The sequence below is a fragment of the Diplotaxodon limnothrissa genome, linkage group LG12, assembly GCF_057381915.1.
Source record: "Diplotaxodon limnothrissa isolate DT_005_m linkage group LG12, D_limnothrissa_male_GT1.1, whole genome shotgun sequence".
NCBI lineage: Eukaryota > Metazoa > Chordata > Actinopteri > Cichliformes > Cichlidae > Diplotaxodon > Diplotaxodon limnothrissa.
Window position 1 is genome coordinate 11,959,371 of NC_140607.1, and position 13,056 is coordinate 11,972,426.

At 45.8% G+C, this 13,056-nt stretch overlaps 1 protein-coding gene across 4 annotated transcripts in view; it reads right to left on the minus strand.

Moving 5' to 3' along the window:
• Positions 1 to 13,056, minus strand: part of LOC146620905 (histone-lysine N-methyltransferase EHMT1-like) — a 74,297-nt gene that overhangs the window by 20,872 nt on the left and 40,369 nt on the right. For all 4 annotated transcript variants that reach the window (XM_085367124.1, XM_085367126.1, XM_085367125.1 and 1 more), the window contains exons 15-19: positions 5,372 to 5,526; positions 4,491 to 4,658; positions 4,200 to 4,344; positions 3,954 to 4,031; positions 3,544 to 3,659 (exon numbers count right to left, since the gene is read on the minus strand). In XM_085367124.1, coding sequence (XP_085223250.1) covers positions 3,544 to 3,659; positions 3,954 to 4,031; positions 4,200 to 4,344; positions 4,491 to 4,658; positions 5,372 to 5,526 — 662 coding nt within the window. The remainder of the gene's footprint in view (positions 1 to 3,543; positions 3,660 to 3,953; positions 4,032 to 4,199; positions 4,345 to 4,490; positions 4,659 to 5,371; positions 5,527 to 13,056) is intronic.

Consider the following 13,056-nt stretch of genomic DNA (forward strand, 5'->3'; position numbering starts at 1 on the left):
GGAGGGCCCAGCACGCCACCCCAGCAGCGCCGCGCCAGTCATTCGCGCAGGCAGCGTCTCGCCCGGTCCCCGCTTTCAGGATTCCCAAAGTGCCTAAGACGCAAGCAGCCCCCCAGGCTGCCGGGGCCCCTAAGAACTCGGAAGCAGTCTCCCCAGGCCAGACCTCAAGCGGCCCCTCCTCCTCCCCCCGCTGCCGCGATCATGAGGAGGAAGAAGCGGCCGGCCTGACAGCCTCTCCTCTAGGCGGGAGCGAACCCAGTTTCCCCCCTTCATGGGCCACCCTCCCGCCTCCCAGCTCCATTCCAGAGCAAGTTCAACGGGACATGTTCCACACAGAGTGCTTGACTCGGGCCGGCGTTCCTGTCACCGGACCCGCCAGAGGGAAAGAGAGCCAAAGTTCGCAGTGTTGTTTCACGAGCACTTCTCTCATGCATTCTGTATTAAAAAAGCCCCGACACGCGCATCCAGGCAGTTTGCCGAGGGCGCTGTCGAGTGTTGCAAAACACATGAGAAAATCAAACATGCTGAAAAACGGAGCACCGTCTGCCATAACGCAGCCCGTGGAGACTCGCGTTTCCACGGCTGTGATGATACAGATGAGCCCGTCAACTCGCTCGCCTGTGACAGAGGTGACGGGACGCCGAAATGGCGTATGTTTCGCGCTGCGACCACAAGGGGGCGCCAAAACGCCATATTCGGTGAAGTGGCCAGTGAGCGCTCTGTCTCTCCACATGAAGAGCTGGGCCACCTGCACTCAGTCAGCATGGGTGCTGAGGACATTGAAAAAGGGCTACAGGTTGCAATTCAGTGTCGCTCCACCACAATTCAAAGACATTGTTTACTCTCGTGCTCCGGGCGAGTCTGCCAGTTTTCTCTTGGAGGAAATTTCCACCTTGAGAGACAAAGGAGCTATAAGAATTGTCCCTCCCAAGGAAATGCACAGCAGATTTTATTCAGGGTATTTCCTTGTGCCAAAGAAAGGGGGGAGGGGGATGAGAGCCATTCTGGATCTCCGTGCCCTGAACCGGCATTTGAGGACATACAAGTTCAGGATGTTGACGCACGCCTCGCTGCTACGGTTTGTACGAGCGGGCGACTGGTTCACATCAATCGACCTGAGGGATGCTTATTTCCACATCCCCATATATCCCCCACACCGAAAGTATCTGAGATTTGCTTTCCAGGGGATGGCATACGAGTTTGTAGTCCTGCCTTTTGGTCTCTCACTGAGCCCAAGGGTGTTTGTGAAATGCACCGAGGCAGCAGTGGCCCCGCTCAGGAAAAAGGGCATTTGGGTGGCCACGTACATCGACGATTGGCTGGTGACAGCCCCAACCCGCCAGGGAGCGACTTGTCACACAAATGCTCTCATACAGGGGTCCCCCAAGTTACACACGCTGGCACACAGACTGATAGTCTGGAGAAGTGTTCACCTGCTGTCACTGAGAGCAACTCACGTGCCGGGGATCTTGAACTTTGGAGCAGATCTTCTCTCCAGGGGCAACCCGCTGTATGGGGACTGGAAGCTTCACCCGGAGGTGGTGAAGCAGATCTGGCTGCAATTCGGTCTGGCGACTGTGGACGTTTATGCATCCAGGGAGAATGCTCAGTGTCCCCTGTTTTACTCGCTGAACGATCAGAGAGCTCCACTCGGGGTGAATGCTCTAGCTCACGAGCGGCCGAGAACCCTCCTCTATGCTTTTCCCCCAGTGGCCCTCATTTCTCCAACTCTGGCCAGAGTGAGGGAGAGAAGTCACTATATGATCCTGATAGCCCCGCACTGGCCAGGGAAACACTGGCTGGCGGAGATTTTTCAGCAGCTGTGCGGCCCACCTTGGCTGTTACCACTACGCAGAGACCTCCTGTCTCAGGCACGGGGGGAAATATTCCACCCCCACCCAGAGAGGCTGGCTCTGTGGGCTTGGCCCGTGAGTGGTTTAACCTGAACACGGTGGGGCTCCCTCATAGTGTTAACGACACTATTCAGTGTTCTAGAGCATCGTCTACTCGGACGCTATATGAGCATAAGTGGCGTGTGTTTGAAAGCTGGTGCTTAGAATCACAGGCCATCCCTTTTCAGTGCTCTGTGGCTGTGATTCTGTCATTTCTTCAGGCCCTGATTGATAAGGGTAAAGCCTTCTCCACCATCAAGGTGTATTTGGCAGCAATTTCAGCCTGCCATATTGGTTTTGAGGTTAAGACTGTTGGCCAGCATCCCTTAATATGCCGTTTCATGAAGGGTGCACGGCGTAAATTGCCTACGTCTAGGCCATTGGCTCCATCGTGGGACCTTCCCACAGTATTGGCTGCGCTCTCCTGTTGCCCATTCGAACCCCTGGAACAGGTTGAGTTGAAATTTCTGTCCTTGAAGACGGCTCTTTTAATTGCTTTAGCTTCTGCTAAACGTGTGGGAGAGATACACGCTCTCTCAGTGCATCAGTCATGCATTCAGTTCTCCTCGGATAATACGAGGGTCTGTATGCGGCTCAACCCTGCCTTTGTCCCGAAGGTTGTCGGCACATGTTCCCCTATAGAACTGCCGGCCTTTTGCCCACCGCCTTTCTCCTCAGTGGCTGCATACCTTGTGTCCAGTCCGTGCTCTGCGCATTTACATGGACCGAACCCAGAGTGTCAGACAAAGTGACCAGCTGTTCGTGTCCTGGGCTAAACCACATATGGGAAAGCCTGTGTCTAAACAGCCCCTCTCCCATTGGATAGTAGGGGCAATTGCCTTGGCCTATACTAGCAGGGGCCTTCAGCCCCCTGCTGGCTTACGTGCGCATTCCACTAGAGGTCTGGCGACCTCATGGGCTCTCTTTAGGGGAGTTTCTATTCAGGAGGTGTGTGCAGCTGCATGCTGGACCTCACCTCATACATTTGCTAGGTTTTACAGGTTAGATGTGACAGCACCTAACCTAGCACATTCAGTTCTCAGTGCAGGTTCTTCCCGGGTGGGGGCCTCTCCCCTGTGAAGTGCTGTTGGGGACAGTTGTCTTCTTAACAGGCATGTCTGGCAATCCGGGAGTCAGTATTTCTCCCATAGTGAGACACGAAACGAATGCTATGAAAGAGAACTTAAGGTTATGTATATAACCCCGGTTCTCTGAGTAGCATGAGTGAGTGTCTCACCAGACCGCCCTCCTTGCTATGGAAGCGAGGAAGAGGTGGGCTTGTTTTGAATGACATCTGACGCTATGTCAGCCTATTATATAGGGAGGCACTGGCCCCTCCTGACATGGGCGTCACCTAGCCAGCCTGTAAGGGCTGGCGTAATGGTATTTGAGCTTCTGATGAGGTCACGCAGGAGGCGTTCCCCATAGTGAGACACTCACTCATGCTACTCAGAGAACCGGGGTTATATACATAACCTTAAGTTCTCGATTCCCAATGCTATTCAGGACCCATTGACAGAATTTATCATTGAGCATCTTCTTTGCAAAAACTCATCCATGTGATCAAAGCGGATCCTTTAAGCTGATCTTTGTTATGAGGCTCACTTTCTTCACAGCTTTAAAAGTAGATTACCAAACAGCAGCACTTTACCTTAGTCCATTCTGGACCACACGGTTCCTGCAGGTCCTCCAGCAGGAACATGCATGGTTACATTCAAACAGCACCGGGGGCTCCCGCTGGCAGAAGTCCATTGGTAGTCGACCCTCCTGCAATCACATACACCATGAGATAAATAGTCATTGGGAATAAAAACAGATTCTCTTCAGAGCATCTGTTGGTAATTTTAGTCAACAGAACGTGAAGAAACATTACATTGAAGAGATAAACAAAATATAAGTGGGCCAGGCCGTACTGTAATGTAAAACCAGTTTAGACCCCAGCAGTGAAGGGGGCAAATGTAAGCTTTATTAAACAAGTCGTTAAGAACACATTCTTATTTAAAATGAGGAAATGTGGGTGTCACGTGAAATCATTTCAGTAGGTACACAGGTTCTACTTACACTGTCATACCAACAACGCAAGCTGAGCTGGCCACATATGCAGGTGCTAGATGAGCAGTCATCTGTGCAGGTGCAGTGCTGAGTGACACAATCAGTGAGCCGTTAGAAGCTGGCCATGTACCTATTCTCTTACAATGCTAGTCATTTTCTGCATAATGACTGCAAACTTCTTCAGAGCACTAGTGCCTTCTCTGGACTGCTGCAATAAATGTGTAATTTACACCTTACCTGTCATCACTCACTTACCTGTAAGTGAGTGATATCTTTGTCTATGTTCAGCGGGGAGGTGACACAGCTGTCTGGTATATATTTAAAGTTTTCAGGCAATGGCTCACTGTCCACAGCATTAACACAGGTGATAGGCACTGCCTCATACCCCCGAGAAATGTCCCTAACAGACAGAAAAGGAAAACAAAAACAAAACAAAGAAACAAAAAAAGTCTACAAGTTTTTAGTTTTCCTTTTTGAGGAATGGCAGATTTTGAGAAAGCAGAAATTCATCAGCCAACAAAAGAACAGGACAAAGTGCAGCACTACCTGCTGAGCACTCTCTCTCCACGGCCTTCCCTTCCTCTCCTGGCATCAGTCAGCTTCTTGTTGGTATTAAGGGCTGTCCACACTTTGGAACCGGAAGCACAGCAGTCCAGAGCTGTTTCTCCATCCCTGTTCCTTTGACTGACATCAGCTCCACGAGACAGAAACAACCTGCGCGTGGAAAATGTTTAAGTTAAGACTTATGGTCATCTAAAAAAACAGAGTGAAGGTGACAAGCACTGAGATAGACTGGTATGCACTGTCGCTGCTCAATTTGAGCAGTCAAAATCGTTTCTAAATCTCATTTACCTAATTACACACACAGCTATAGAGCATTTTTATCTGTGCCTAAGCACTTTCTAACATTCGCCCACACACTTGATGGACATATGCAACTCTGTACCTTGAGCAAGGACACAAGGACACGTGCACTGGAGGAGCCAGGTATCAAACCATCTGATTAATATCAGTTTGCCTCAGAAATTAACGGCTTCATTTGGTTTTATCAGTTGAGCGCTGATTTCCCAGAATGCAAACCCACGTACTATTTGTTCTAGAACTCTTGCATATTAATACACTTTCAGGAGAAGCAGACTGCATTTTATAGATAAGGCTTTCTACAGCTGCAGAGAAAACATTTGAACACTGTGTATAAGGAACAAAATGTTTAAATAATCTGTTTGTGGTTGAAACCAGGAAGCAAACAAATACAAGAAATGCAGTGACTAAATAGCTGAATAGCTGTATTTGTTTGTTTCCAATAATACTCTCTTCTCTCATTACAGACATAAACCCAAAAAAAAAAAAGTTTCCTCAAAATCAGCATCATCATCTGATGTGAAGAAACTGAGTGACCTCTGTGACCTCTCAGACTTCACACTCACAATATGCACTCCAGGTGGTTCTCTCTGGCAGCGACATGAAGTGGTGTATCACCATGAACATTCACAGCATTTAGGTCGCATCGAGCCTCTAGCAGAGCCTGGGCAATGTCATCGCAGCCTGATAGAGCGGCCCAGTGTAGGCAGACATTCTCTTCCTAAAATGACAGTGACAGGTGTAAGATGTAAGCATCAGACATGACATACCTCTACCCTCGGCAACAGTGCTCTAAAACATCTCGACAAGCACTCGCAAAGACTTTACTGAAGTCGCCATTTGCGCTGACTAATCCCCAGGGGTAGCAGAAAGAAAGGCTTCCAGCAAGACATGCAAGTGAAAAAGAAGCTACTATTTTGAGTATGTGAATTTCTGAACTGTGACCTCAGGAGGAAAACACTTTTTTGGATACAGAGTTCCATCAAGGCATGTCACTGTGTCTTAGTTCTAATAATAATAATAATAATAATAATAATAATAATAGGTCTCCAAGTAACGCCCACAACTGATAAAAGTCTGTTAGACGTAGCTGATATCCTTAATTTTTTTTTTTAATCTGGAAGACACAACTAGCTAAGCCCACCAAGCTGCTTCAAACCCTCTGTTTGTATGAGGCAAAACAGAAAAACGGTGGCTTGAAGAAAGAGGGGCTAAAACCAGACCCACTTTAAGATAAAGAATCTCAAAAAGGTATTCCAGAAGATACCAAAAATAAAAATATGAAGTAAGAAACAAACATTTAATCTCCACTTTTTGTGGTGACCAGACACTTTTATTAGAAATCAACAAGCTTCTTGCACAGTCTCGGTTAATGCTTTTTTTAAAGGAAGAATTTGTAGAGGTCAATACAATATGTCAAAAAATGTCTTTGTTTTCAAAAAATATCCAAGTCCTAACTTAACTGTGAACTGCCCAGATTTTTTTTTTGTAAACAGGTCTGGTCAGGACTTTTTGTACCAGATTCTTTCCCCCTTTTTTCAATGTGTAAGCATTCAGCACAATAGCATACTAAAAAGAAAAAGAGTTCTAATGGGGGGGGGGGGGGGGGGGGGGGGGGGGCACAAAGAAAGGCCAGTATTTCCACGATATCTTGTGACTATGACATCGTCATATGTCAGTATGACGATGTCATTGCTCTTGGGGACTTTAACAAAGCCAATCTGAGCCATGAGCTATGGAACGCCAGGACTGCCATAATGAATTAATTAAATACACCATTAAATAATTAATTAAATGTGGCAATAATTAATTAAAATTGGAATTAATTAATTAAATAAATAGTTATGACACATGTAATTAATTAATTATTGACACATTTAATTAATTAATTATTGACACATTTAATTAATTATGTATTTCACATTTTAATTAATTATTGACACATTTAATTAATTATTGACACATTTAATTAATTATTTAATGATATATTTATTTATTTCATTTTGGCAGTCCTGGCGCCTGGCTCTCATCATGAAATAATTTTATCTGTCAGCCTCACCCATCAAAGGGGGCGGGGTTAACGCTGATCGAGTCAAAACCATTGCTTTGGCCTGGTGGCCATTGTTTCTAGCACACAACAACCGGCATGTGGAAGCTAACAGAACTGAGCTTTGAAAAACCCTGTTTGTGTGTTACCAAATACCGTTTTAATATTTTTTTAGCCGAGAATGTAGTGGTTTAATCTTCATGTGTCTGGTCGGTTTGTCAAGATACAGCCTCTTTGCAAAAGTGTTTCGATGATTTCGGAGATGTCTGCCCAGTCTCACGGCAAAGCGTGGGATAGACCCGCTCGCCTCGCAAGCAATCCCACCGACAAAGCGCAGGCCCCGGTACACAGCTGTAGTAACCCCCGCTGACTTCTTTTACTGAGGTTATATTTATCGGTGTTTTATTTCCTGATGTTCTTATGTGTCCTACGTGTTTCAGTCGCCAATTCTGAATTATAACTAACATTAAAAACATGTTTAAGGAGGAGAGAGAGCAAATAAATCTGTTTAACATCTGATCTTTGGGTTTTTGTTCAGTAATCAGCGTGACCTGTGTATAAACACATAAAAGAGATAACGTTGGTGTTTCCGTCATGTAGTAACTGCTGGCTTTAACTGTACAAAGGTTGTTCGACACTATGAAACACATACAGACTTCATGATGTTCGGCTAATATTTTTATTGTGAATATTAATCATGCTGACCTCGCTCTGTACACCACGCAGCGAGGTCAGCATATCCACGATATCCTCAGCTCCATGAGTTAACACAAAGTTTCCCAGCTGACTATCTAACTGCCAACTATTCCAGAGACGTGAAAATATACAGCATAAAGAAAAGTGTAAGAGACTCAGCAGCAGATTAGAATAACAGTTATACATTTAATAAATCACCAAATGAATCCAAGAAACGAGCAAACCTGTTCCGACAATTTGAATTTGTATTCCCTCAGCTGCAGACTCGCTGCTGTTTAAATGTTTGAAAAGGAAGATTAGATATAAAAAACGTCAAACATAGACTCAGTCTGCCTTCACATTTGATATGAGGCCAGCACGTATAGTGGCCTCAGCAGGCTATTACTGAAATACACGTGCTATATCATAAACTATGATATAAATAGGGAGGTCCTATTAACATGTTTAGTTTTAAAGGACACCTTCCTGCCTTTAGTCTCATTCATGAGCAGTATTAGTTTTCTTCTAACATCCAGAAGTCTGCACGATGTGTTTCATAGTTTGTACCAAGCCTTTGACAGGTAAACATAACATGACCGAAAAAGCCAAAAAAAAAAAAGAGAGAGAGAGAGAGAGAGAGAGAGTGTTGACATAAGAAGAGAAAATGCTCTCAATTATGGAGACAGACAAATGGTTCATTTATGTTTGATGTGTGTTTATTCCTCCCTAAATATCGTCGCTGAGGTTTGCCATGCACGTCAGATTTTCCTGCGCATTTTTATATGTCTGCCAACAGAGAGAGAAAAAAAAAAATCACATTCTAACAGACAGCTGGTGCTTAGAATACAGTTGAATAACTATTAAAAAACAGATGATATTTAGATGATAGTTCAGTCTAACACATGTGCCAGTGAACCATTAAACGTCTGTGAAACTATGCAGTTATGAAACGTAACTTTAACCTCAGCCAAACCGATTTGCTCAGTTGTAAATAAAACAGCGAAGTAAACGTGACCCGACAGACAGAACCTGAGTGAATGAAGTCCAGCGTTTAACCACTGAGAGCTAAAACTCAGCTGAGGTTTCAAAGCTGTGTGCCGGTGATTGGACATCAGCCGCTGATGAAGCTGCTTCGCCTATAAAGTGCTCTGTAAGGAAACAAGCTCCAGCAGCTCTGCGCTCGGGGAAAACACTATATTTACTTATCTTGTGCAGAAAAATGCGCTGACATTGCTTTATATCGAGCACCGGCTGCCCAGTTAAACTGTGACTATCACCAGGTAACGTAGGCGTGTTTCTTGAATTAGCAGCAGGTGTTAAACAGCTGACAGATGAGGAGGAGGATGCATGCAGGTAAACTGAGGGTCTGTTAAGCTGATCGCTGGTTTCGTGAGAAAAATGTCAGCTCGTTCTTTATGTTACAGAAGCACAGAGACACAAGACCAGGCGGAAAGAGACGATCGTTCGGTGAAAATGAGAATCTGCGAATGCAACATGTGGAACACGGAGAGTGGAATATGTAAACAAACCGGTTAACGTACCCCCTCGGTGCACTCTGCATGCTAATTGTTAGCAGAGCTAGTGAAATCTCTGAAAACATCTGAGCACTTTTGCAAACATGTTCTATGTTGACAACCTGACCAGACATACGTTGCGACATTCGCGGCTAAAACACTGTTAAAAGTGTAGCTGGTGACAGAAAAACGGGGTATTTTAAAACTACACCACCACCATTGCTGCCTGTGATTTGATCTGCATTCTGGGATACCTGGCTGCCCCAAGTCTACACAAGCAATCGATTTTCTAGGATCGACCTGTTTTGACTTACTTTGCACGGCAACCAATCAAATGTTAGAGAAGCTGCATGGGCAGCGTTAACCCCGCCCCCTGAGTTTGATGGGTGAGGCTGACAGATAAAATTATTTCATGATGAGAGCCAGGCGCCAGGACTGCCAAAATGAAATAAATAAATATATCATTAAATAATTAATTAAATGTGTCAATAATTAATTAAATGTGTCAATAATTAATTAAAATGTGAAATACATGAATAATTAATTAAATGTGTCAATAATTAATTAATTAAATGTGTCAATAATTAATTAAAATGTGAAATACATAAATAATTAATTAAATGTGTCAATAATTAATTAATTACATGTGTCATAACTATTTATTTAATTAATTAATTCCAATTTTAATTAATTATTGACACATTTAATTAATTATTTAATGGTGTATTTAATTCATTATGGCAGTCCTGGCGTTCCATAATGAGCTTCCCAAATACAAGCAGTATATTAAATGCCCGACCAGAGAGGAGAGGACATTAGACCACTGTTACAGCACGATCAGCGGGGCCTATCGCGCGGTGCCCCGCGCTTCACTCGGACTTTCTGACCACGTCATGATCCACCTAATCCCCGCGTACAGACAGAGGCTGAAGCTCTCCAAACCTGTCGTGAGGACTAAAAAACTGTGGAGCAACGAGGCTGTGGAGGAGCTTCGCACGTGTTTGGAGTCTACAGACTGGGACACAATGAAGGCTGCTTCTAACAGCTTGGACGAGTTTACGGACACTGTCACCTCCTATATCCACTTCTGTGAGGACAGCATTGTGCCATCACGCACCAGGGTGAGTTATAACAATGACAAACCCTGGTTTACTCCTAAACTCAAAAAGCTGTGGCTGGAAAAGAGAAAGGCGTTCAGAAGCGGAGACAGGGACTGCTACAGAGAGGCCAAGTACAGGTTCACTAAAGAAGTGGACATTGCTAAACATCAGCACTCTGAGAAGATGCAGCAGCAGATCTCAGAGAATGACTCGGCCTCTGTGTGGAAAGGTTTTAGGAATATCACAAACTACAAGCCTAAAACCCCCCCACTCCACTGATGACTTGCTCTTAGCCAACACCCTTAACGACTTCTACTGCCGTTTTGACGAGCCATCAGGCAGCCTTCACACCTCCAACGGCCCCAACAATAGAGGCACTTTGGACACTAATTCCCCCACCTCTCCCCCCTCCATAGAGCCATCACCACCTTCAAACTGTTCACCTACAACACCCCCCTCCTCACCCCACACAAAAGAGGATTTCACACCACCTCCTCCCACCACAACTCTTCATATTCATGAAGCAGATGTGAGGAAGCAGTTTAAGAACCTGAATGCTCGGAAAGCTCCCGGCCCAGACGGCGTGTCTCCTGCCACCCTCAGACATTGTGCAAACGAGCTGGCCCCAGTGTTTTCTGGCATTTTCAACTCCTCACTGCAGGCATGTCATGTGCCTGCCTGCTTCAAGTCCTCCACCATAATCCCTGTCCCCAAGAAACCTAGGATCACTGGACTAAATGACTACAGACCCGTGGCTCTGACATCTGTGGTCATGAAGTCTTTTGAGCGCCTAGTTCTCTCCCATCTCAGGACCCTCACGGCCCCCCTCCTGGACCCCCTGCAGTTTGCATATAGAGCCAACAGGTCTGTAGACGACGCCATCAACATGGCCCTACACTTCATCCTGCAGCATCTGGACTCCCCAGGAACCTACGCCAGGATCCTGTTTGTGGACTTCAGCTCTGCCTTCAACACCATCCTTCCAGACCATCTCCGAGACAAGCTTTCCCAGATGAATGTGCCTGATCCCATCTGCCGGTGGATCACTGACTTCCTGACGGACAGGAAGCAGCATGTGAGGCTGGGAAAGAATGTCTCGGACTCCCAGACCATCAGCACCGGCTCCCCTCAGGGCTGTGTTCTTTCTCCTCTGCTCTTCTCCCTGTACACCAACTGCTGCACCTCCACCCACCAGTCTGTCAAGCTAATCAAGTTTGCAGATGACACCACCGTTATTGGGCTCATCTCTGACGGGGATGAGTCTGCCTACAGGAGGGAGGTTGAACGTCTGGTGTCCTGGTGCAGCCACAACAACCTGGTGCTGAATGCCCAGAAGACAGTGGAGATTATTGTGGACTTCAGGAAGCACACAGCCCCACTCCCCCCCATCATCCTGACTGACACCCCCATCACCTCTGTGGACTCATTCCGCTTCCTGGGTACCACCATCACCCAGGACCTGAAGTGGGAGCCCACCATCACCTCCGTCATCAAGAAAGCCCAGCAGAGGATGTACTTCCTGAGGCAGCTGAAGAAATTCAACCTGCCAACACGGACGATGATGCAGTTCTACACTGCAATCATCGAGTCCATCCTCACCTCCTCCATCACCGTGTGGTACGCTGGAGCCACTATCAGGGACAAACAGAGACTGCAGCGTGTTGTGCGCTCTGCTGAGAAGGTGATTGGCTGCAGACTCCCTTCTCTGCAGGACCTGTACACCTCCAGGACATTGCGGCGTGCAGCTCGGATCTCAGCTGACCCTTCTCACCCTGGACACAGTCTGTTTGACCTGCTCCCCTCAGGCAGGAGGCTCCGGTCCATTCGCACCAGAACCTCTCGCCATAAGAACAGTTTCTTCCCCTCTGCTGTTGGACACATGAACAATAACCATATGACTGTTCCCACCACTAACACATGACCCTACGCTGTGTCACTGCATCATTCCATGTTTGGCACTGATCACCACCTGCACTCATGTATATATCTTTCTACGTAGCACTTTTAATTCTTATCCCTACTTTTATTTTTTCATGTCTATTTAAGTGCTATTTATGACACTATTTAAGTGCTATTTATGACACTATGTTTGCACTGAAGCACCGCAGCAATTTCCTAATGTTGTAAACCTGCTCAACATTTGGCAATAAACCCCTTTCTGATTCTGACTACCTAAATTTCACTCAGATAACAGGTTTAAATTTTTTTCAAAGAAATCTAACAGAATACAATTAGACTAGTCAGAGAGTGTTCTGCTGTGTGTGTGTAACAGTGTAGGGACTAACGCGTTATTAAGTATCGCGTTACAGTAACTACGTTATTATTGTGGTAACGAGCACGGTAACTAGTTATTATGCCAAAATCAGGAACGCGTTAATTGTTACTGGGATTTAGATAGGGTTGTTAGTCTTTACTTCGTGTCGTGGCTATCGCGGAGCTTCCACAGATTCAGTAACATTAGCAAGTGGTGGAGGCCAGCAGGTGGATAAGGGAAAGGGGAGGCAGGAGGAGCAGAGACCCGGGGCGGCCACCGGTCCGAGTGTCAGGTGAACTGAACTTCAGGTAAGAAGTTGACCTGCAGTCTACCTGGGTCAGATAGAAACCAAGTTTAGGTGTAGTTTATTTCGTTATGCTGACTTTTTCATACTGGGTACTAGCTAGCATGACGGACTTTCTATACAGCTGGGTGGTTGCTATGATGTTACTGAGGTTGAACTTATTTGTTCATAAGGTTAATTATTAGAGTTGCCAACAGTCCCCTAAAAAAACAGAATCGTCTTGTATTCAGAGAAAAATATTACGCGTTTCGTATTGAGCTGAAAAGGAACAGTTTGTCCCGTACTTCAGCTAGAATGAAAAAGACACAAAGCTGGAGTTATTCTGTCTTTGCTGCACAGCTGCCTCTTCTTCTCTCA